Genomic DNA, 22,091 nt, shown 5'->3' on the forward strand with positions numbered 1-22,091 from the left:
GCAAGAGGTTAAAAATAATCAACGTAAATTAAACAGAATGAAGTGGTGTGACAATAGACCTATAAATCATTGTTTAAGAGGTTTTTCAAAAATAAATAAATAAAAAAATATAAAAAAAACTGATAACTAAATAAAAGAATTAAAGGACAATAAAAGAGGTTTTCAGAATAACAGGAACTGTTTTTTTCCGAACTGTATTTCCTTTTCCATTTGTGGTACTGGAATCAGAAAAGCCCTCTGACAAAGGGAAAAAGAGAAAGACAAAAGAACTGGTTCGGGTTTTTGTGTCTTCTTCCTGGATGTGCACTTCCTTGTTAGTGTTGCTATGGTCACCTACGATGACTTCGATGACGTCACTCCCGTCAGTGCTCAGTCACATTCCTGCACACCTCGCGCCGTCTGTCCTGTACACAGACAGAGTTACGCCACACGGATTAAACTGATGCAGAAGAGCAGAATGAACTCCTCCAACCTGGATCTGACTTTTCATCCACCGGTACGTGACGATCTGTTCTTCCTTAAAGTCCGCTGACCTCACCTGTAGCGTTTATTTTCATGACAGTCTGCACCTTACTGGTGCTGGCAGCCTTCCTGTGACTATGACTACCCGACCAGTGGCTCATGTTTGTAAGTTATTGTGTTTAATTTAGTTACAGCGAAAGTTTGGACACAATAGGTGTGAATGAGGCTGTGTGTGTTTCAGGATGTGTCACAATAAGAGAGTGTGCTCACAGGGGGAGGAAGCGAACACGTGTTTAATGAACTTAAGTTTTCCATCCAGTCATTTCTGTTTGAGTAACTTTAGTTTTACAGAATGCAATCGTTTTCTTCAACTAGTTTTTACTTCTTGACTGATTTAACCATAAAATTCTTGACAGGCCGACTACATTTCTAGAAATAGTCTGCTCCCCCCTTATCTGCTGCAGGGACTGATTATTGAGTGTGGGCGTTTCTGCAGATCATGACACTCATCTTTACAGGAACTGTTACCAACTTTAAAACTTACAAATATGTATTTCAATGTGTATTTATGTAAAGCAGGAGAACCTAGATATATTTTGGATCGTCAAAAAAGTCAACAAAGTACAAAACAGTGTAACCAGTCTCACTGTCAAGTCAAACTGTACAAATAAAATAAATTATAGTAGGAAAAAAATAATGAAATCGTCTTTAATATATTCAAAAAACTGTAAATATAATGCATAACTTTATTCTAGGTATGTTTATGCAAATAAGTTCAGTAAAACTAAATGTAAGCGGTTATGCAGAGGGGATAGATAAATGAATGAATTAATAAATAAATAATACATAGAATGTTATGATAATGACTACATAAATAAACTGAATCATGAATAAATGCACACACAGTCACAACAGCATTTTAGACACATAACTTTTCCCCAGAAGAACCCAGAGGCACAGTCTCTTTCTTTTGCTCTTTTTTTAAACAAATTACTATAAGATACTGCAAACTTTGTCTCCTCAATGGCCCTGCCAGCCAAATCATAAACACTTGAACCCAGCTTTAATATCACGTAGAAATAATTATGCAACTTGGTGTAGTGAATTATTTAGGCTCCCGCAGGGGGATTTTACTCTCTAAATTTGATATTTATGACAAACTAACTTTAAATGTAGCAAGCCAGGAGCCCTTCTTCTTCTTCTTCTTCTTCTTCTTCTTCTTCTTCTTCTTCTTCTTCTTCTTCTTCTTCTTCTTCTTCTTCTTCTTCATGTTCTTCATGTTCTGCTCGTTTGCAATATGTCCTTTAAAGTTTGTATTTTTAATAATGATTAATTGTACATTATGAGAGTAATGTTAGTGACTCATGGGGAACTTTTTTTAGGTTGGTTTTGAAAAGTGTCTTGCATATTCCAGTTTTGGTCACAAATTCAGACCACGAACTTAGTCTCTTTAGTCCAAACCACAACCTTAGTGTGTGCTCAAAATGTGTGTGCACCGTGGGACCTCTGAGTGCAGGTAGACCAGACTCACTGTGTCTTTGAAGCATTCATTTGGACAAGGACTCAAAGTAGCAGTTTTTTGTCAGTACTATGATGAATTCAAATGTATTTTGATACCTGTCATTCATTTTGATTGCTATGCAGTTTAACTCCCAGCTTGAACTTTTCTTAGCTCTGACTCAGTGCTGAAACTAACAGCTGTTACCTGCCAAACACTAAAGCTGATAAGGTATCTGCATGCAAAGCAGTAAGCTCAAGTATATTTACGCCCTTGATCTATAATTGATGGTAATTTATTGTAGTCAGACCAAAGCAATTAAGTGTGGAATCATCATGTGCCAAATGTTGTTATAATGTGTTCCACCTGTTTGAACACACACTCCTGGTTTTTACCAAGGAGCCATAAACCTGTCTGTGGCTTGTGTCCAACAGGACGGCCTGTAAAGATTAGACACTATATGATCTTGTGCATGAAGACATAAGCACTACATCACTCTTCCCAAACAATGATTCATCTAAGTTCCTTGTTCTTATTTCCTCTCTAGGCCTCGTCTGTTGCTCACTGTGGTTTGGTGACTTTCCTCGTGAGGTTTGTCATGCTTGCTCGAGTGTTTGTGTTGTACAATGTTTAGACTTGAAGCATGACATATTCAAAAACTGGAGACTGCATGAAGTCTTTAATAGGTTTGAAGTTTTTTATTTGTTTTAATTTGTGTTGACTTTTTGATTTCAGTTTCAGTATTATTTTTTTTAAATGGTTTGTTAGTTTAGTTTTTAGTTTTTGAGGACACTTGTTTTCACTTATTTTTCACAAGTTTTAGTGTTTGTTTCAGTTCATTTGTATTATGGGTTGTTGTCAGGGTCAAGATCAAGACCAGGGGCCAGACCAAGTGTTATGTAATAATGACTTTAGAAATCATAACATTTTAAAAATAAGCTCAAATGCAAAAGATGAACACCCACATTCATACAGAAAAATCAAACCATAAAGCACATGTGTCGGTCAGAGTGTATGAAATAAAATAAAATGTTTTCTTTATAACTTTATTTATTTTTATTTATTTTTATAAGAACACAATACACTTTAATGTCACGATTGAGTGTCATCATTTCAGATTTTTTTATACACAACAATACACATTGGTACACATTCTTTTTTAATGGTAACTTTATAAATGTGGTCTGATAAACTTTTTCTTAAATTAAATTGGAGCGGAGCATATTTTAGATTTTCAGAAATTTGCTTCCAAAGTTTGAAGAGCAAAATATAATTAAATATAAGTAGTGGTGTATGTGTGTGTGGTGTAGTGTGGTGTAGTGTGGTGTAGTGTGGTGTGGTGTGTGTATTATATGTCTGACTCCTCTGACCTTCTACCAGCCTACATGCATATCTGAGTTTCCTGTCGGTTTGTCTTGTACCAGCCCCGGTATCTACATTTGCATGGGTCAAAGCACGCACGCACACACACGCTGTCTCTCTCTCTCTCTCTCTCTCTCTCTCTCTCTCTCACACACACACACACACACACACACACACACACACACACACACACACACACACACACACACACACACACACACACACACACACACACACACACTGACACACTACCTGGTGTTCTTGTTCATGAATCGACTGAGCTGACTCAACATGCACAACATCCCTCTGATAAGCAGTCTTCCAAACCAATGGACATAAAAAGTGTAGCTTGCATGAAACCCTCCTCTGACTGAGCTGGAGCAGTCAATATTCCCCCTCCTCATCCTCACACAACTGTCTGCTCAGGTCTGGGAGAAGTTGTCAGATTAAATTAGTCTCTGAGCAAAGAGGAGAAGCAGCTGGTGTTTTAGGAGTGCAGCACACAGGAGGGCATGTTTTACTTCAGACAACTCTGTTAATCAAAGTGATTATACAAGAGAACATCAATGAAATATGACATTTCAGACAGATCATTTAAAATCTGGCTTTCAGAACTGAACTTTTGGTTTTGTCAATTTTTAAACAAGTTTTGCCATTTAGGGATGAGCCTGAATCCAAATATGAATTTGGAAAGGCACAGATAATGAGATGGAAATATGGATATTTTTTTGTGTACGATTTTGCTCAATATTATCTGAAAAGGGAAAGAAAGCACATTTTTTAAGTTCTGCGCTTTACTGCCTGAAGCCTTGCAGCTTCAGTCATCTTCCTCTGCTGGATTCATTCAGAGAGGCTCTGGCTTCATTTCACGCAAACCTCCACAGCCAGTCATTTGAGTAGGATGTGCTAATTACCTCCATTTTAAAAAGCCTCTTTCAAAAGCTGCTTCATGTAGTCCCCATTATTGAAGTCTGCTAGATATTGTGGACCTTGTCTCTCTACACACAGGCTGCACACCATCGGAGTAGCTGTGTATGTATGACTGCACACCCCTGGTACCTTTTTACTCTTTGCTGATCTGTTAGTGTTTTTTCAGGGTTCTGATTTCTTTTAACATTCAAACAAAAACCCCACAGGGAATCTTTGCTTTAAAAAATGTAAATAATACTACCACTAATAACTTTTGCAGTCTGCTGAAACTCTCTTCACTGACACCTATGGCACTGAACAGAGGCTTTGAAAACACAAGTATGAAGTTAGTCCTGTGCCTGAGGGTCATATAAGTAAAGGCATCAGTTTCAGTGTTTTTCAAAACCAGTTAAAAACTTCAGTCTATTGTTTTTACTACAAAATGTCATTTATTGTTAAAAAAAATACAATCGTTTTTTATTGGAGTGCCAAATCGTACCCCTCATGTTCGGAGACAACAGCCAATGAAGTTGCATTTGCAGCCCTGGGTTCGCCCCCCCACCCTCAGCTCCTTACTCGAGTTACTCCCCACTCTGTTTACTAGTTTCTGACTCAATCCACTTCCCTATCCACCAATGAAGTCCTGAAGAAGACCAAAAAAAACTCCTTATAAATGTGCCTTTGATGAAATGTGCCACACTGCTAAAGTCGAGTTTGTTTACTTATCACAGGTCTTATAATTTTTTAGCTTGTGTGTATAAACTACTGGTTTGAGGAATTAAAAAACTACACTCAAATGTAAACTAGTTAAGTTTTGTTATTTAGTCCTCATGTGTTATTGAATTATCATGTGCTCCAGACTGTGATAGAGGCTCTTTTTCTCTCACCGTGAAGGCTAAACACAACTCTCTTCTTTTAGACTTTCTGCACCATAACGTTCTTTTGAAGCATTTCATACATTTAGAATAATACTTCTAACTGTTTTTATCTGGCTAAAGGCTGCACTGTTCAACCTGAAGACTCTCCTCCTGTCTCTCTCCCAGGTTTCATCGACTTATTAAAGAGGTGGTTGCTAAGAGATGACAATCGGCAACATGTGTGAGAGCCTCTGTTGTAGAGCAGCCTGAAGCTTCACTTCTCCAGGATCTGTTTCCTCCACACCTCCGTGAGCACCTGGCTCATGTAAACGACGCAGGAAAACGTTCTCAAATCAACAAACTCACAGACACCATGGCAGCTTTTACTGCTCCGTGTGCCGTCACTGACACCATGACCAACACTGTGGACCGGACAGCGTGGCACAGGCAAGGGAATGGAGATGAGGAGGGTAAATGTGAGGACGAAGACGTGGGACAGAGAAGAGTTCTGGAGTTCTTCCAGATGTGTGACATCGAGAACAAGGGCTTCATCAGCCGGCGTGACATGCAGGTGAGGCGACTACTATTTGGTGAAAAGACTGACCTTTGTTGAATAGAAGTAGTTAAATAGAAGAGCTTCAATTATTTAATGTGAGAAAATATTACCTTCAGAGGCTCAATGTCCCTGAAAATGATAAAAACACACTGTGAATAACTTTAATGACTTACAGGAACACTGAATGGACAACGTAGCCTCGTTGTTGGAGCCAATTTTTCTTCATTTTCACATTTTCATGATGTTTGGAGAAAACAGCTCCTCATTGAAACAGAATGAGTGTAATACACGGGGTCTGTGTGTGTGCGCTCATTAATGATTCTCAGCAGGATGGTCAAGACATGTGCACCTTATTCAACACGGCATGAAAGAGACTGAGTCACAGAGAGCCGTGCGTAAGCTTTGTCATGTAACTCCTACCCACATTATTGTGCAGATTTACTCGCCCCTTGGATGTGCGTCCCTGCCGCGGCTAACCCTTTGATGAAGCACTTGTAGGCTCTCGCTGGCGGAGCATAAATACACTTTGATCTGGTGTTCATGGTAATAGATTTTAAATGAGATGAGGAGAAAGACAGAGGTCCAGTCCTTCCGGTTTCTATTATGTATGACTTGAATGTATACTTGAAATAAGTGCTTTAGAGCGCTAGTAATTTGTTTAAACTTTGGATACATGCGCCAAAGGTTATCTGATGATTGGCTCTGCTTACAGGGAGCCACAGTGTTTACTCTAGGTCTTCACAGCTTAAACGTACGTTTCTCACCCTGATGTAACAACATGCTGGCTTTACAGTTCTTCTGTTTGCTGACATGAGGGTTATGTTGTGCCCAGATAACACACTTTACAAGAACAGCTGAGAGGTGCTGTCCCTCCCCTGGATTGTCTGGGTGGCCTTGGTCAACATGTGAAGCAGTGTAAACACGCGTAAAAACCCTGGCTGCTAATAGAGGTGTGGCTGTGTTGGCTTTTCTTTTGAATGGTCCAGCAGTCTTTATGGTCAGAGGGATGTTTTGAGGTGGTTCTCACTCAGCCATGTCACTTTTAGATTTACTCTTTTGTTAAAAGTTGGCTTCCTCTTGTAACTAAGAGCAAGGGCACACAAACATGACCCAGAAAGGTTGAACTGGAAAATTAACCCAAACATTGAGATCATTATGTTAATACTACTTTGAGTAGTCACAGGAGAATATGAGTCAGCTTATCCTGAAGGGAGGGTAAAATCAAGAATCACATCTGGGTTTTGATGTAACAATCTGCTGTAACAACCTCCTCACTATACATTATCCTGCTTATCAACCGACTACCAGCTGAAGAAATTGACATAAAATAGTGATTTAAAAAGGATCTGATTGATTAAAAATTATCAATTTACACAGCTAAATAAAAAGGTATGTCAGATTTGACCGCTGGTAGCGTTGTCATTGCATTGGTATATTTTTTTCTACCTACTTACAGGTCAAACAACATTAAACGTTTGAATTTTAACTGTTACATAAAATGACCACAGCTTCTGATAAAAGTCGTCTGCCCAGTCACTTATAAAGGCTGTTGACTTTTCCTTTTCACCCAACCAGTCCGTCAGCAAAACCATTTTTTTTTTAATTTAGTTGACGTCTCTTTCATTCAGCTCCTGCTGTCTTTAAACCTCCTTCACTGATTTCTTCCTTTCTTCTTCTTTTCTCTGCTGGTGGCTGGTCAGCCATTAATCAACAATCTAAAGTTTGGTGTTATCCGAATATCCAAGATTAAAAATATCCTCCATGTTGTTTACTGGTTTACCGAATACTAGCGGAAAATGCGAACAGTTTCAACAGGCAGAGGTGAAATATGCTGGATTTACTTGATTTGACATGTTAGATCAGGTTGTTCTTGGCCACAACACCAGTGATACGGGGAACTGACCAATCAGAATCGAGTAGTTTAACACTAAGGTGTTGTAAGGTGGCAAAATATAGTACTGCCAAATGTGGCACGTCGTTGCTTGTGAAAGATTGATGACAAATAAACATGTATTGAATTGACTGATGGAAAGAGAAAATCTGAGCATGCTCTGTGGTCTAATAACGGTGGGTTGTTACAGACGCTCTTCTTATGTCACCACATCTGTCTTCATGTATTACAATAACAATCATCTGAATCATTATTGGTGTGTGCACGTTATCTCTGTATTTATACAGTAAACTTTTGCACACCTCCTTGGCATCCCAGTGCACATTCCTTTACCATATAAATAACTTGTTCATATACAGAGTAGATCATTTTTAAAGTATTTCATATAAAACTGCTATATTTATAGTTTTTGTGCTCGTTTACTTCATGAAGTTTCTTTTTTCCAGAAAGCACACAAAGCACATTGACAAATTCACTGTGTATGTACTTGACAATAAAACCCAAATCTGATTCTTATTCTTATTCTGCTATAGACATTTAGAACATCTATTCTTCTTACTAATCTCTGTTGGCATCACTCCATGCATCATTTCCCTGCCCAGAAAATCTCTTTTGGCCAATTGGTACTCAAGGAGCATTTAAGGGATAGGGGAAAGAAACAACATACAGACGAGAAAAACAACTATAAACACATTCAGGTCCTGTTCTGGACAATGCATCAGCTTTTCTGAACCCATTTGTGCTAGATATAAAGGTTGTATGAAGTGGCACGTATAGTCAGAGTTTGATCCAGGGTCTGTAACAAGTGTAGAAAAGTGAGTACTGTCCATGTCAGCGCTCAATTTTTACACAACCAGCAATAGAGCTGCAAAGCCCAAGTCAATGCAACTGTCTCCTCCTCCTCAAGAACTCACCATCAATTCTCCCTCATTAAAACATTGGGTGTACTTAGAATAATCCTTAAAAGGCTCTTGCCGATAAAACTTGAATAAACATCTGCTCCAGTGAAGCTGCACGGAGTACAAACACGAAGGACTGCAGCTGCTCTGGAAAGATGTCAGCTGTTCAGGTGTTTGGTTGTCTGAGTGTGAGGAACTGTGCAGACTTAAAGCTGGGGTTGGTAGTTACTGAAAACTAGCATGAATTTGAATGTAGCATTTCCTCAGGACTCCTTCTACCCCCCTCCTCGGAGTTCCTCCAAAATGACGCCCTCGCTCACATGCATGAGTGCCGCTGATTTGCAACCATATGATGGTGACTGATTCAAAACCAGTCCTCAGCACATCGTTTGTGTTCTGTACTACGTCAACTCATGTCTCACTCAGAGGTAAGAAAAAACCAAAACATTCTCATAGTGAAAGTTAAAAACACAAACAAACATGAAATGTACGCTTTGCAGGAGGTGGGTAGAACGGCAGGACGGGATTTGATTGGTTTCATAGTTTGGCTTCTGATGGCAGGGATTGGTTGGTGTTTTCCCAATTTTACTCCGGCTGTAGACAAGGGCTTTTTTTCACTCTTTTTTAAGAACACATTATGTATTGATTTTCCATCGGGAAATAAAGATCATTTCAACCAGTATGACAAAAAGTGAATCTAAATCTGATTACCAACCCCAGCTTTAGATAGCTGATTCTTTCACTACTTATAAATTATGATGTAACACCTTCGTCAAAGTTAAACTTATGTAATCATAGGACCTTGACTTTGAATATGTGCACATCTTATTCCAACATGAATATTTTTTAAGCTCAGAACAAAAAAGGGTTCAGAATGTTTCAAGTCTGGATGACTGTCAGTCATAATGACTGGACACTTTATTAGACTGTGAATTATTTTACTGTTCTCTCCTTCTTCCTCTTTTGAAGATGTTTGTCACTGTTGCAATGAAACATTTTTTCAAGATGTTTTTTATGCTATTAGATTGTTTGTTTTTGTTTTTCATTTTTAATGCTTTTAGGTTAGAAGCCAAAAAGTAGCTTTATTTCTGAATGCAAACCAGGGTGAAACTCCGACCCGAACAAACAAACACCTTGTTTAAGTGAGCCTGCTTTGAGGAGAGTACTTTCAGTTTACTTGACATTAAAGTATGACATTTCAATATAATTTACCAGCATGTTTTTATCATAATGAACGCTTAGTGCTTTAGGTCTAATCTTTAAATCTAAATCACTTTGATTAATTCCAGTTTAGTCATTTTTATTATATTGTTCTGTGGAAGAAAAGTCATGCTTAAGTAGTCATGTTAGTCTGTGAGTGGTTATAATGCATTGAAATACATTGTGGTGATGGTTCATAATTATTTTACATACAGCTATAGCTTTTATTCAAACAACCTCTTATCTGCAGGCTGTATTTTATCTGTGGATGAATTTATTCATTTTCATGCATTGGAATATAAATGTTGTGGCTTGGTGTTGGTGTTATTTTATCGGAGGAGTGCAAAACTACTGTTACGTTTATTTTAAAATGTTGTATTGATAAATTGAAATTCCGTACAAATTATCGATGAGTGGTCAAAACGACCACCTCAACTGTCTGAGAATTAAAATGCTTATTTCGTATGTGATTCACGTCCTGTGTCCTGATAACTTCTTCTATTTTTAACTGCTGAACATTTGTTCCCTTGGACGTGATGATGACCGTGCAGTGACCGTCCTTCGGCAGTAGTTGTTATAGCTACAGGATGGTTAGTGTCCTTGAGGCTTTGTTCTTGCAGCAGTAGCAGCTGTGTTTTGTGTCTTGTTAAATAGAGGCTGAACGGAGGGCTCCCTCTCAGTGCGGAGGAGTTGGAGAACGTGTTTGATACCCTCGATTCTGACGGCAATGGATTCCTCACCCTGGATGAGTTCTCCTCCGGCTTCAGTACGTTCTCAGTCTGTTACAAACGGAGCGAGAATTCTAATCAGTGGGAGCAGTCTGATGTTCTGATCGTTCACTCCGGCTCTTGATTTTTCCAGGTGAGTTTTTATTCGGCCAGAAGATCACTGTAGTGGACAACATGGGGGAGGAGAACACTGGTAAAAGTCCTGAGGTCCTGTACCAGAGCCAGTGGGAGGAGAGGTTGATGAGAGGAGAAGACGATGAAGAGGAGAAACACTTCAGCATGCTTATGGAGAGCCTCGGAGCCAACAGTGTCTTTGAGGAGTGAGTACTGTGTGTGTGTGTGTGTCTGTGTGTGGGTGCTTCTGATTTCAGTGAAGTTAGGTCAACTTCATATCTTTTAAATGCCTCACAAGCGTACGCTTTCAATGACTGAGCCTGGGACTATAATCAGCTGTGCAAACTGAAGAGTTTAAAGTTTCCACTGACAAGCAATGTTGTTACTGTGTTCCCTCTCTGCACTGCAAAAACTGCAATCTTAACAAGTCTATTTCTTTCATTTCCAGTCAGAATATCACTTAATGTAAGTCACACTCACCTGAAAAATCCACACACAACATTGTATTTCATGGAACTTAACAAGTAACTTATACCAGTACTTCCTGCACTGGTCAGAAAGAATGAATTTAACAGAAAAAAACAATTTATATAACCAATTTTAAACACCTATTGTTACAACAGCCCTGCTGGAAATAAAACATCCCTACTTACATATGTTAGAAATTTGATAAAAATAGCCTGAGAATAAGAACAAGTAACAGAAATGAAGAAGCAGATTTCATTAAGCAGTGCAGTAATTAGTCATTAATTAGTCGTCTCTTAAACGTGCGATGTATTGAAAGAGCTGAGTGCAACATCTGAAATTGATCAATGAGTATCATAGACTGTATAATAAATGGATGTAGTATCCGTGATGTCACCCATCTGTTTGTGAAGCGCTGTTTTAAAGCCGATCGTCCGGTGGGAGCCATATTGGAAATGCTGAACTCAACCTAACTTCTGTCGAGCAAGTGTGAGGTAAAGAGGCGGGCTTTTAGCAAGTGTTTTTTTGGACCATGCTGTAAACATGTTTATTTCTGTTGCAAAGATCATCTTTTTTGAAAGGGTGTGTATGTGGTTTCTGGTGTTTCTGCAGCCAGCCTCAAGTCAACGCTCAATGAACTGCAGTGTTTAGCACGTCTGCATGGGCTTCATATTCTAAGACCAGAGGTTGTCACTTTGTGAATATATGCCTTATATTAAGTGTAATGAAATATTTTGGGCAGATTAAAACAGATGTGTTTAGTAAATTTGAGTTTTTGCAGTGTGAGCAGTCCTCGCTCTGCCTTTTTTGTGTTTGTGTCGGTGCATAAATATTGAACACAAATTTAGCATTGAACCGTAAGAATTGTCAGGAAGCTTCACTTTTAGAAAACATTCAGCTTTCATAAGTTCCTGTACTTTATGTTTTTTGCTGTCTCTCTGCATTAATATTTCACTCTGAACACACTGATCAATAGTAACTGAAGCTGACTGAATTAGTCGTCTCTTAAACGTGCGATGTATTGAAAGATGTGAGTGCAACATCTGAAATTGATCAATGAGTATCATAGACTGTATAATAAATGGATGTAGTATCCATGACATCACCCATCTGTTTGTGAAGTGCTGTTTTAAAGCCGATCGTCTGGTGGGAGCCATATTGGAAATGCTGAATTCAACCTAACTTCTGTCGAGCAAGTGTGAGGTAAAGAGGCGGGCTTTTAGCATCCTTGCTAACAGCTACAGTGTTCCCGCCTGTCAGTCAAGTCAGTCATGCCCTTAAATGGGCAAAACTCGTAATCTTAATATCTTCTGAACTACCTTGTTATAAAAAATGTGTCCCCCTTACAGTGTGTGCCGATACAGAAGCTAGCTACGTAGACCCAAGTGTTTTTTTTAACCATGCTGTAATGTTTATTTCTGTTGCAAAGATCATCTTTTTTGAAAGGGTGTGTATGTGGTTTCTGGTGTTTCTGCAGCCAGCCTCAAGTCAACACTCAATGAACTGCAGTGTTTAGCACGTCTGCATGGGCTTCATATTCTAAGACCAGAGGTTGTCACTTTGTGAATATATGCCTTATATTAAGTGTAATGAAATATTTTGGGCAGATTAAAACAGATGTGTTTACTAAATTTGAGTTTTTGCAGTGTGAGCAGTCCTCGCTCTGCCTTTTTTGTGTTTGTGTCGGTGCATAAATATTGAACACAAATTTAGCATTGAACCGTAAGAATTGTCAGGAAGCTTCACTTTTAGAAAACTTTCAGCTTTCATAAGTTCCTGTACTGTATGTTTTTTGCTGTCTCTCTCTGCATTAATATTTCACTCTGAACACACTGATCAATAGTAACTGTAGCTGAGGTCTGTTTGGACATTGCTTTGTCAGTCAGAAAGACACTCGATGACAGGATCTCCTGAAATGCATGACTAGACTCACCTTTAACAAACAACTCCAGGTCAATAAAAGTAAGCAGTATGGGAGGTGGATGCCAGATTTACACATCCTTTTGGCCTCTGCTCATCTGGCTGGCTCAGGGTGAGGTTTCATATCAGGTTTGTTTGTGCAGCACTGACACATGTTGACCTGAGCTGAAGTATAACTGTTGAAAACTCTCAACAGGGATTTATTTGACCCTATCAAGGCTTAAAGAAAACATGGCATTGTTTCTAGCATGTCTGTCATCACAGCTGATTTTGATGCAAATGTAAATCCTTATATCAATGTTTGTATTCAGTGGTTTGTCAATACTTTGGTTTCAGACTTTGTAACACAGAAACACTTAAAAGCAGCCCTAGTGTTTATAGAGAACATAAAGTACAGGAGAAGGATTCAGAAACACTGACGTCTGTCAAAGCTTTATAAGAGTTCAGGGAGGAACTTCTTCTTTCTCTTCTTCTCCAGTCATCTTTAATCTTGGAATATTTCCCTGTGGATATTTAGTAATATTTTTGCTTGAGATTCCTATCTTTAGTGCTAATGACAATGGGAAAATTATTTTGCAAAACTCTCCCGTAATATAAAAAATACTGGTAACACTTTATATTAACTACACACTTTTAAGCATTAATTAAGCATTAATTAATTCTTAACTCATCATCTGTAAAGCATTGTTCATACATTAATACTCATTTATATATCATGTACAAACACAGTTATAAATGTTTTATTATTCATGAATGTGACTCTCTATAATGTGTTAACTAACTCTTTGTTCATACTTTATAAATGATGGATTCACCAAATACAAATGAGCTATTATGGTCATTATAAACCAGTTTAAGGTGCTGTTGGTCTTAAATCTCATTAATGAATGCTTTGTAAAGCATAAAAAGTCCTCACTTTAGATCAGCTCACAAAACCATGAACAAGCAGCTTATAATTTCTTTGTGACTACCTTAATTAATCATAATTTGCTATGTAATAAGGTGTTCACTAACCCTTACTAAATGTTAGAATCATAACCTGTAAATGTGTTTATAACTGGTTTATAATGACCATAATAGCTCATTTGCAATTGGTGAATCCATCATTTATAAAGTATAAACAAAGAGTTAGTTAACACATTATAGAGAGTCATATTCATGAATAATAAAACATTTATAACTGTGTTTGTACATGATATATAAATGAGTATTAATGTATGAACAATGCTTTACAGATGATGAGTTAAGTATTAATTAATGCTTAACTAATGCTTAAAAGTGTGTAGTTAATATAAAGTGTTACCAAAATACTTTTTGCAAAGCTGTTTGGACTGCTGCTATCTTTTGCTGTTGGGCTGTAAAACAAGAAGTTAGAAATGATGATCTCAGTAGACTTGATAAAAGTTAGATTTAACGACGAATGACAACATTTTTAAAAGCAAACTTTTTAGTCTTGCTTTTTGAGTCTTACTCAATCTTACTTTTCTAACAATTTTAATGCTGTCTTATTTTAAATTATTATAGATACATATATATTATTTATTCAGTTCATTTTTAATTGTTATTTATTTTCAAATTTATTGGGGATAATTGCATTATTCATTTAGTAATCAATTAAATCTTATCATCTTATTCCAGTGATTTTTAAAGACTACCTCTCATTATTTTTATATTTTGTTCTGTTTTACTTTGCTTTTTCACTTTTAGCACAGAATCTTATTTTATTTTACTGGTTTAATCTTTTTGTGTTTTATTATCTTATTAAGTTATTGTATTTATATCTTAAGTTTCAACATCTTATTGTACCTCCAGTGTTTCCTCTTTAAGATACTGTATCATGGCAGCGTTTCCTCAGTTAGTTAACAACTTCTTTATTTATTTATTTATTTATCTTGTTCTTAATCTTGCATGTGTATTGTGGGGTGGGAGGATATTTTTTTGTATTTTTAATGTATTCTGTTTTATTACTACCATTATTATTTTTATGTACAGCACTTTGTGTAACAATATTATTGTATGGAAAATGCTTTACAAAAATAGTCTGATTGATTGATTGATTGATTGATTGATTGATTGATTGATTGATTGATCGATTGATGACAGAACTGAGAGAAAAAGCTTTGTTATACTTTGTTTTGTTATAATCAAATACACGTGTTTGTGTTGGATAGTTCACCAGCATGAAGAATTCACCAGCATTTCCTCACCATGTTATTTGTGTTTGTCCTTTAAATAAGAACCTGATGAAAAAGAGTCATTTAAAAGTCAACCTCTTCCTCTTCCATCAGTCCTGCTGAGGTGCGTAGTTTATGGGCCCAGCTGCGGCGGGATGAACCTCACCTTCTGTCCAACTTTGAAGACTTCCTCGCCAGAGTAACATCCCAGATCATAGAGGCCAACCAGGAGAAGAGAGAGATGGAGAGCGCTCTGAAAAGGTCAGAAGGAACATGTTCATGCTCTTTATTTCAAGTCAGTGTCGAGGGTCTGGCAGATTTAAGTTTTGACGTATCAAATGAGGAGCACTGAGCTGGGAATGTCACCATAAAGACAGATTCATGCTTTAAATTGATGGCTTTAATGAGCTGTTGTCACTCTAGAATATTTGATACTGTTTTTAAAATAATGTTGATTAAAGCAGTTTCTTTACACAAAGTTTTGTTGAGGATAAACTGCTCGTAACGCGCTGTCTAACCTGAATCTCATGCATACAGGAAAGCAGCAACACACGATGATGAGATCCAGCGGCTTTACGAGGAAATGGAACATCAAATCAAAACTGAAAAAGACAGGATTGTTCTGCAGGTACAGACGTTTTAATGAGGCATGACAAGTTTTCTTTTTGTTGGGGATTTTATGAAACACTGTCAATCTTCTTCCTCACAATCACCTTTCTCCTTATGTCTCCATCTCCTCTCTTTGTGGTCTAAAGGACTATGAGCGGTATCTGTCTCGCAGTCAGGATCTGGAGCTGCAGCTGTCCAGCAAAGAGAAGGAGCTGGAGCATATCTTTCAGAAACAGAGGAGGGTGAGTGGAACGCACCAATGAATATATCAAACAAGATAACACAAAGCTGTAAAAAGCTAATAAAACAATGAAGTATAACTGTACAATCAACACACCCATTATGTATTATTATCAACACAGTGATGGATTTATGTTTGACGGAGACAGTCTCTAAAATGGACAATTTGTCAAGCACATTGTAAACATGAGAACTTTTTAGTGACACAGATTTTTTTCAATGGGAGATAGTCAAACAATCTGTGCATAGACGGGACGATTCAAATCAGTGAGGGGAAAAACAAATTCTGAGAAATGTTTTCAACAGCAAGGGCACCGCCTGCCTTTGACTTTATTCTTGTTCGACCAAGGCAGTCCACCAAAATATATTTTTGCTAATCATTTGAATCTTTCCATTAACCAGACACAGCCTACATACAACTGTATCCCCATTTACTAGATCAACATACTGACAAACCTCACTGCGCTACCAGATGACATCTGACATCTGTGCTTGTTTACAACCCGGTAGTAGAACTCTAAAGCATCATGGGAGTAGGCTTTAACTGGAGCTGCAGCCCTGAATAGTGGCAAGTGGCTGTGCAACAGCTTAAATACAACATATGAATCAGAATCAGAATCAGAATCAGCTTTATTGGCCAGGTATGCTTGAACACACAAGGAATTTGACTTTGGTAAACTGTGCTCTCTTCATACAAGGCATAAGAATAAGACCTACAAATAAAAATAAAAATATGATAACAATAACATCAGCTATAAATACAAATCATATATGAATGACATCACAGGACTTCAAATATGAAAATGTTAATTATTAGTTTAATCAACTTGTTATTCTGGTTCTGACCAGCGAGGTTTACAATGTGTAATCGTTCAGTCAACAGATTGTGCATACTGCCAAAGATTGCCTCCCGCCTTCAGTTAACAATTATCTCTTGCTATCTCTTTCTCTTCCTTGTGTCTGTGTTAGAAGTAGTGTCTCTCCACCTGCTCAACAGGTAACAGAGAAATAGAGATGTAACAGACATCATTATGACAAAGGAAGAGCTCATGCCTTTTCAGAAGTCGCTAATACATCTAACAATTGCAACTATTGGTTGTTCTTTTATTTGTTTTGATTTCAACGTTGCCATTTAGGAGAAGAACATGCTAGGTTCTTTCCAAAATAAAAGCATGTCAAAACAGTACATAAAGTAATCTAAGTGTAAGACGGTGCTAAAGGCAAAATAAAAGCATCATTAATATTACTGTTATGAGGTGGCATCTTCCTGAAAGCTTGAGCATTAATTGGGTTACAAACCCTATCAAGGTACACTGTGAGAAATCAGGTTGTAAGCCCAGCATCATGAATTGTATTGTGTTATGAATTGAGTGTATCATTACATCCAATCTGAATTAACCTTAGCACATACGTTGGTTTACTTCCCTGACAATGTAGCTGCTTTAGAGGTTGTGCAATTCTCTAAATGAGAAGTAGATAATGAAAGATTTGGATGTCAAAGCTAACTTGATGCAAGATTCCGTCTGAAAACTCAGATATCCACGGCAAGCATCTAACATCTTTGAACACTCAATTAAATTAGGTCATTGATTTTACAGCTTAAGCAAATGCAAGTTAATCAGTGTTTCTTCACTGAGCTTCTTCTTCTTCAGCAGCAGCTTGTGTTGGTAGATACTGTCTGATTGATGTTAATAGGTTATGTTGCACCTTCAATTACAGACCTGCACTCAGCCTTTAATACTAGTTAGTGAAGGGGAATTAAGACGTCTCCACACACCTCCTGAGCCCCCCTAATTAGTGTGGCAGCCATTTAACATGCCCCCGTTTGTGTTTAAATTCATTATTCAGTGTTATTAACTGGCTAACGTTAGTCGGTGTCTCAGAGTCGTCTTTTATGCAAAGTGTGACCAGTACACAGTTCACCCCCACAGTGGAATAATGAGACTGCGACATAATGATGAAAGGACAGCCCTGTGATGGTGTGTGCTTTGGTCCACTTGTGAACACAAGAACACAAGAGGGGAAAATGAAGCAATATATAATTTCAGTATCTGAATCGAACAAAGCAAACAAGCTACGGGTGTGAAAGAAGACTTAATTTTGAAGTGTTGCAGTTATCTCTTCCAACTCATTACATAAGTACAAAGAAAGCAAATTATTATAATGTTTATGAATGGTGATTAATTATCAATGAAAGGGCCTGATCTTACTCAATCAAAGACTGTTTTTTAATGTATGAGACAAGATCAGGTAAAACTTTTTCATGCTCTGTTAACACAAAAGAGCATTGATTATGAGATAAATATACAGTGTATATGGATTAAATGCAAAGAAAGAGTGCCTGATAGACAAAAAAACAATACAGTCATGATTAGATGAGAACAAAAGTTAGCCTAGTAGAAAGTAATAATGGTCATAATATTGGTAGCATTATCAGCTGTGATAATGAACAAAAAAATATAATACATTTTAAACACAACTATCCAAACTAAAAATAAGAAAGTGGTATTACATGAGATGATGAAATTACAAGTTATGATGCCAGATACTAAAAACTAATATTCATTGACATAAACCATATATTAATTATCTTTTCTTCTCTCTCTGCCATTTTTCTGTCCTCCTCTCCATCTCCAGTTGGAGCTTCAGTGTCAGGACCTTCACAGCGAACAACATGAGACAAAGGTGGAGAATGTGAAGCTAAAGCAGACAAATGATGAGTTAGCTCGAGAGCTGGAGAGCACCAGCCAGGAGCTGATGTTAGCTCAGGACCAGCTGAGTATGCTGCAGGAGCAGTCCACGCGGCTCCACGAGGACAAGGAGATGTGAGCTTTAGCAGTTTCTCTGAGGCTTCTATATAAACGCACTGTTTCTGATTTCTTGCTTATTGGTCAGGATGCAATCAAATGTGATCTAACATGAATCTATTCACATTGTTTACACTGATCTTATTGTTTTGAACCTCTCACCTCATGTAGATAACTTTCCTGTTTCATAATGTTTTATTATACCCATGCTTTGCTCTTCTCACCATTGCATTGTTGTCTTACATCTACAAGTGTTATGATCTCTGCATTTCACATACCAGTAGACTTGGAAAAAATGTTTGTTTCTACATTCAGAACAGAGTTAAAGTTGAGTCAGATTCCTGTATGTGTTCCCTTAGCCGACCAGTGAAGCTGATTCTTATTCTTATTTAGGGAAATCTACAGACTGACCGAGGGACTTCAGCGAGAGCGAGCAAGCCTCCTCAAACAGCTGGACCTTTTGAGGTATGGATCAGGAGAATCCAAAAACCTGACATGGATATGTTTGGTTATGTCTGTGGCCTCCAATGATGGAGTCTAATGATGTTAAATCACAAAAAAATCGATTGAAACTATGTTTTTTTTAGAAAGTGGAATTATTTAAGTGAATACTTAATTTGTTACATGGATTTGTTTATCTTCACAGTAGATGTGATTTCACTTGAGCTTAAAAGTAAAGCTTAACACTTCTTAGTTTTATCACTAACAATCAAACTGAATTTCCTCATCTGAAACTAGTAAATTAATTTACTGCAACATCTGAAACAGTACTTGGTCTTTTTCCAGCTTTTCAGCACAACTTGAGATCCAATGGCATGGAACCACTCTGAGTTCTCACTCTGTCTTTATTTCTTTGTTTTGTTGAAGGGAAATGAACAAACATTTACGGGATGAAAAAGACATTTGTTATCAGGTATGAACCATTTATTATAGTTCCAATGATCATTGTCCCATGGTTGCGATTGTGTGTACTTAACTACACTGAACGATACGCTGTATTTATACTTTTAAAACTGTGATAAAGACTTGAAATGAAATATTCTAACATTTTGAGTTTTTTTGGAGCCATTACATCAAAATTCTATTTTAAAAATGATTTAATGATTTTAGTTTACATGTAATGAATCTAGAATATATTAGATTTTGATTGTTTAAAAAAGCTGATGGATAATATTTAACTTTTTTAAGATATTCTAATATTTTGAGCTGCACCATTAAATGTAATTTGTTCCTGCAGACACCGAAGAACTCTAATCAGGCTCTGGGTTTGAAGCAGAGGTCTTCAATCGGTGCTATGAAACACACAGATGTCTTTAAGAGGTAAACCCTCTTAATGTGATGCACTAAATACAAAGTCCATCAGTCTTTGTCCAGTGTGAGCTTTAATGTCACCTTCTATCTGCAGTGAGGATGAAGAGGAGCAGACCATGAACTCTCTCAGGCTCAACCTGGCCAACGGCTCGTGTCGGTCGAGAGGACACCTCCAGAGGATCATCTCCATCGAGGAGGACCACCTCCCACACCTACTCCAGACTGACTGTCAGGCCCATAGCCCGCTTCAGGAGTGCAGTGAGGGAGAGGGAGCCTCAGAGGAAGAGGAGAACATAGACTTGGTGATGAGCGATATTTACCCGCCTGCCTCCAACGCCCAGCAGCAGAAGAGAAAGGGAGAGGAAAGGAAAACGCCGACGTCTCCGAGGGGTCAGCCTGTTGGCAAAGAGACCAGCATAAATGTAAGGAAATGACTCATGTATACAAGTGTAAGTTGTAAGCTCAAAATAACGATAATAATAAATCTGTAAATATTTTTATATTTGTTTATTTTTCCTAAGGGGGAAGGAGGTCCCTCGCCGCCCGACTGCCTCTTCAAGATCGTCCTGGTGGGGAACTCAAGCGTAGGAAAGACGTCCCTCCTTCGACGATTTTGTGATGACTGCTTCCACCCGGGCACTTCTGCCACTGTTGGTATGTAACAAAAGTATTGTGCAAGCACGCACTCAAGTTCCTGTGAGCAAACGCAGCAGCACACCCAGCCCTGTGGTTGACCACAGACGCTGTGTGTGTGTGTGTGTGTGTGTGTGTGTGTGTGTGTGTGTGTGTGTGTGTGTGTGTGTGTGTGTGTGTGTGTGTGTGTGTATGTGAGTGTGTGCGTGTGTGTGTGTGTGTTACAGTCTTACAGAGCATGTAGATGTAGCAGATGGTTTTAACACATGATAATATTTTATCACGTACACTATACAGTGTGCTACACAGTCAGCATGAGCTAGAGGACTTCTGTCTGTTCAGATCTGTGGGTGTATTGTGGTCCTTCCGATATACAGCAGGACTTTGAATAATGTAAATAATGTTGTGTTCTAATGATTATAAGCATTGAGCTTTATGTCTCTGTGTTATTAGAGGTCACAGCTAACCAGCTGCCTTCAGATATGTGTTCTCTGTTGAAATGTTTTATTAAAACGTGGAGAAAAAAAAACCTTGCTCAGGGTCAAATCTATCAAACACTGAAGCATAATTCTTCATTTTGCAACCTCACTGGAGTAAAATATTATGTTTTCAGCTCTGAAAATTAATTATTTTATTACACAGCAGTTGTGAGATTTCATTATGGAGCTCAGAAAGCAAAGTGATGAAAAAGTCTTTAGTCAAGGATCTTTGGCTTTGATTCAGCCTTTGGAAAACTGTTTTGTCAGAGTATTTATAAAGGTTGTAAGTTGCACAGTGGGTGCTGGGGTTTGGTTGTGCAAAATGTACTAGTTTTAGATTGTTGTGTTTTTAACTAATTTTAGTATTACTTGTCAAACCAACAACAAATTTCTTACTGTAAAACTTAAAATAAAAGCAGGTCCCAGTTAATCGCCTGGTCCCCCTTTTCATCGGCTTGCAATAACAAATGCTCTAATTCACATTTACGGTACAGAGACAACAATGGGACCTGAATTATGTCAGGATTTCAAGTTTGTGTAAATCTGAAACAACAGGTCTACACCTCACCTTCAATTAAAGAGAGCGAGATAATGCATGAGGAGAAGGAGGGTTATTGAAGAGCTGGGGTATAATATTTGAGTGTCCATGTACAGTGCTTGTGTGCCCAGCATTGTGAGGGGTCTCCCATGAGATAGGTTTAAAAAGATTTACACACCAGTGAGTAAAAGGAGGGATGGAGGGGGGTTAAACTTTTGTGATGGTAATGCCAAAAAGGTATGCAATTGTCATATTATTTATTAACTAGTGTTATATAAAGGTTAATAATATTCCAAGTTTAAATCAGCAATATTTATTTATTGTTCAGTCTTTACTCTGCAAGAAGTGTTGATTCAAACTTTTTAAAAACATGTGAATATAATGTAAAACTTACAATTAAAAGCCTCTTCCAAATAAAGGCAGGGTGAGTTTATGGATT

General features: G+C 37.8%; 1 protein-coding gene across 2 annotated transcripts in view; it reads left to right on the forward strand.

Moving 5' to 3' along the window:
* Nucleotides 1-332: 332 nt before the first annotated feature.
* Nucleotides 333-22,091, forward strand: part of cracr2aa (calcium release activated channel regulator 2Aa) — a 43,999-nt gene continuing 22,240 nt past the window's right edge. For both annotated transcript variants that reach the window (XM_034686552.1, XM_034686553.1), the window contains exons 1-13: nt 333-496; nt 5,275-5,659; nt 10,289-10,400; nt 10,496-10,682; nt 15,150-15,296; nt 15,573-15,663; nt 15,791-15,886; nt 18,522-18,709; nt 19,085-19,156; nt 19,559-19,604; nt 19,929-20,011; nt 20,097-20,424; nt 20,524-20,656. In XM_034686552.1, the coding sequence (XP_034542443.1) occupies nt 5,462-5,659; nt 10,289-10,400; nt 10,496-10,682; nt 15,150-15,296; nt 15,573-15,663; nt 15,791-15,886; nt 18,522-18,709; nt 19,085-19,156; nt 19,559-19,604; nt 19,929-20,011; nt 20,097-20,424; nt 20,524-20,656 (1,681 nt within the window). In that variant the 5' untranslated portion in view covers nt 333-496; nt 5,275-5,461. The remainder of the gene's footprint in view (nt 497-5,274; nt 5,660-10,288; nt 10,401-10,495; nt 10,683-15,149; nt 15,297-15,572; nt 15,664-15,790; nt 15,887-18,521; nt 18,710-19,084; nt 19,157-19,558; nt 19,605-19,928; nt 20,012-20,096; nt 20,425-20,523; nt 20,657-22,091) is intronic.

Source organism: Notolabrus celidotus, chromosome 6 (genome assembly GCF_009762535.1).
Source record: "Notolabrus celidotus isolate fNotCel1 chromosome 6, fNotCel1.pri, whole genome shotgun sequence".
Lineage (NCBI taxonomy): Eukaryota > Metazoa > Chordata > Actinopteri > Labriformes > Labridae > Notolabrus > Notolabrus celidotus.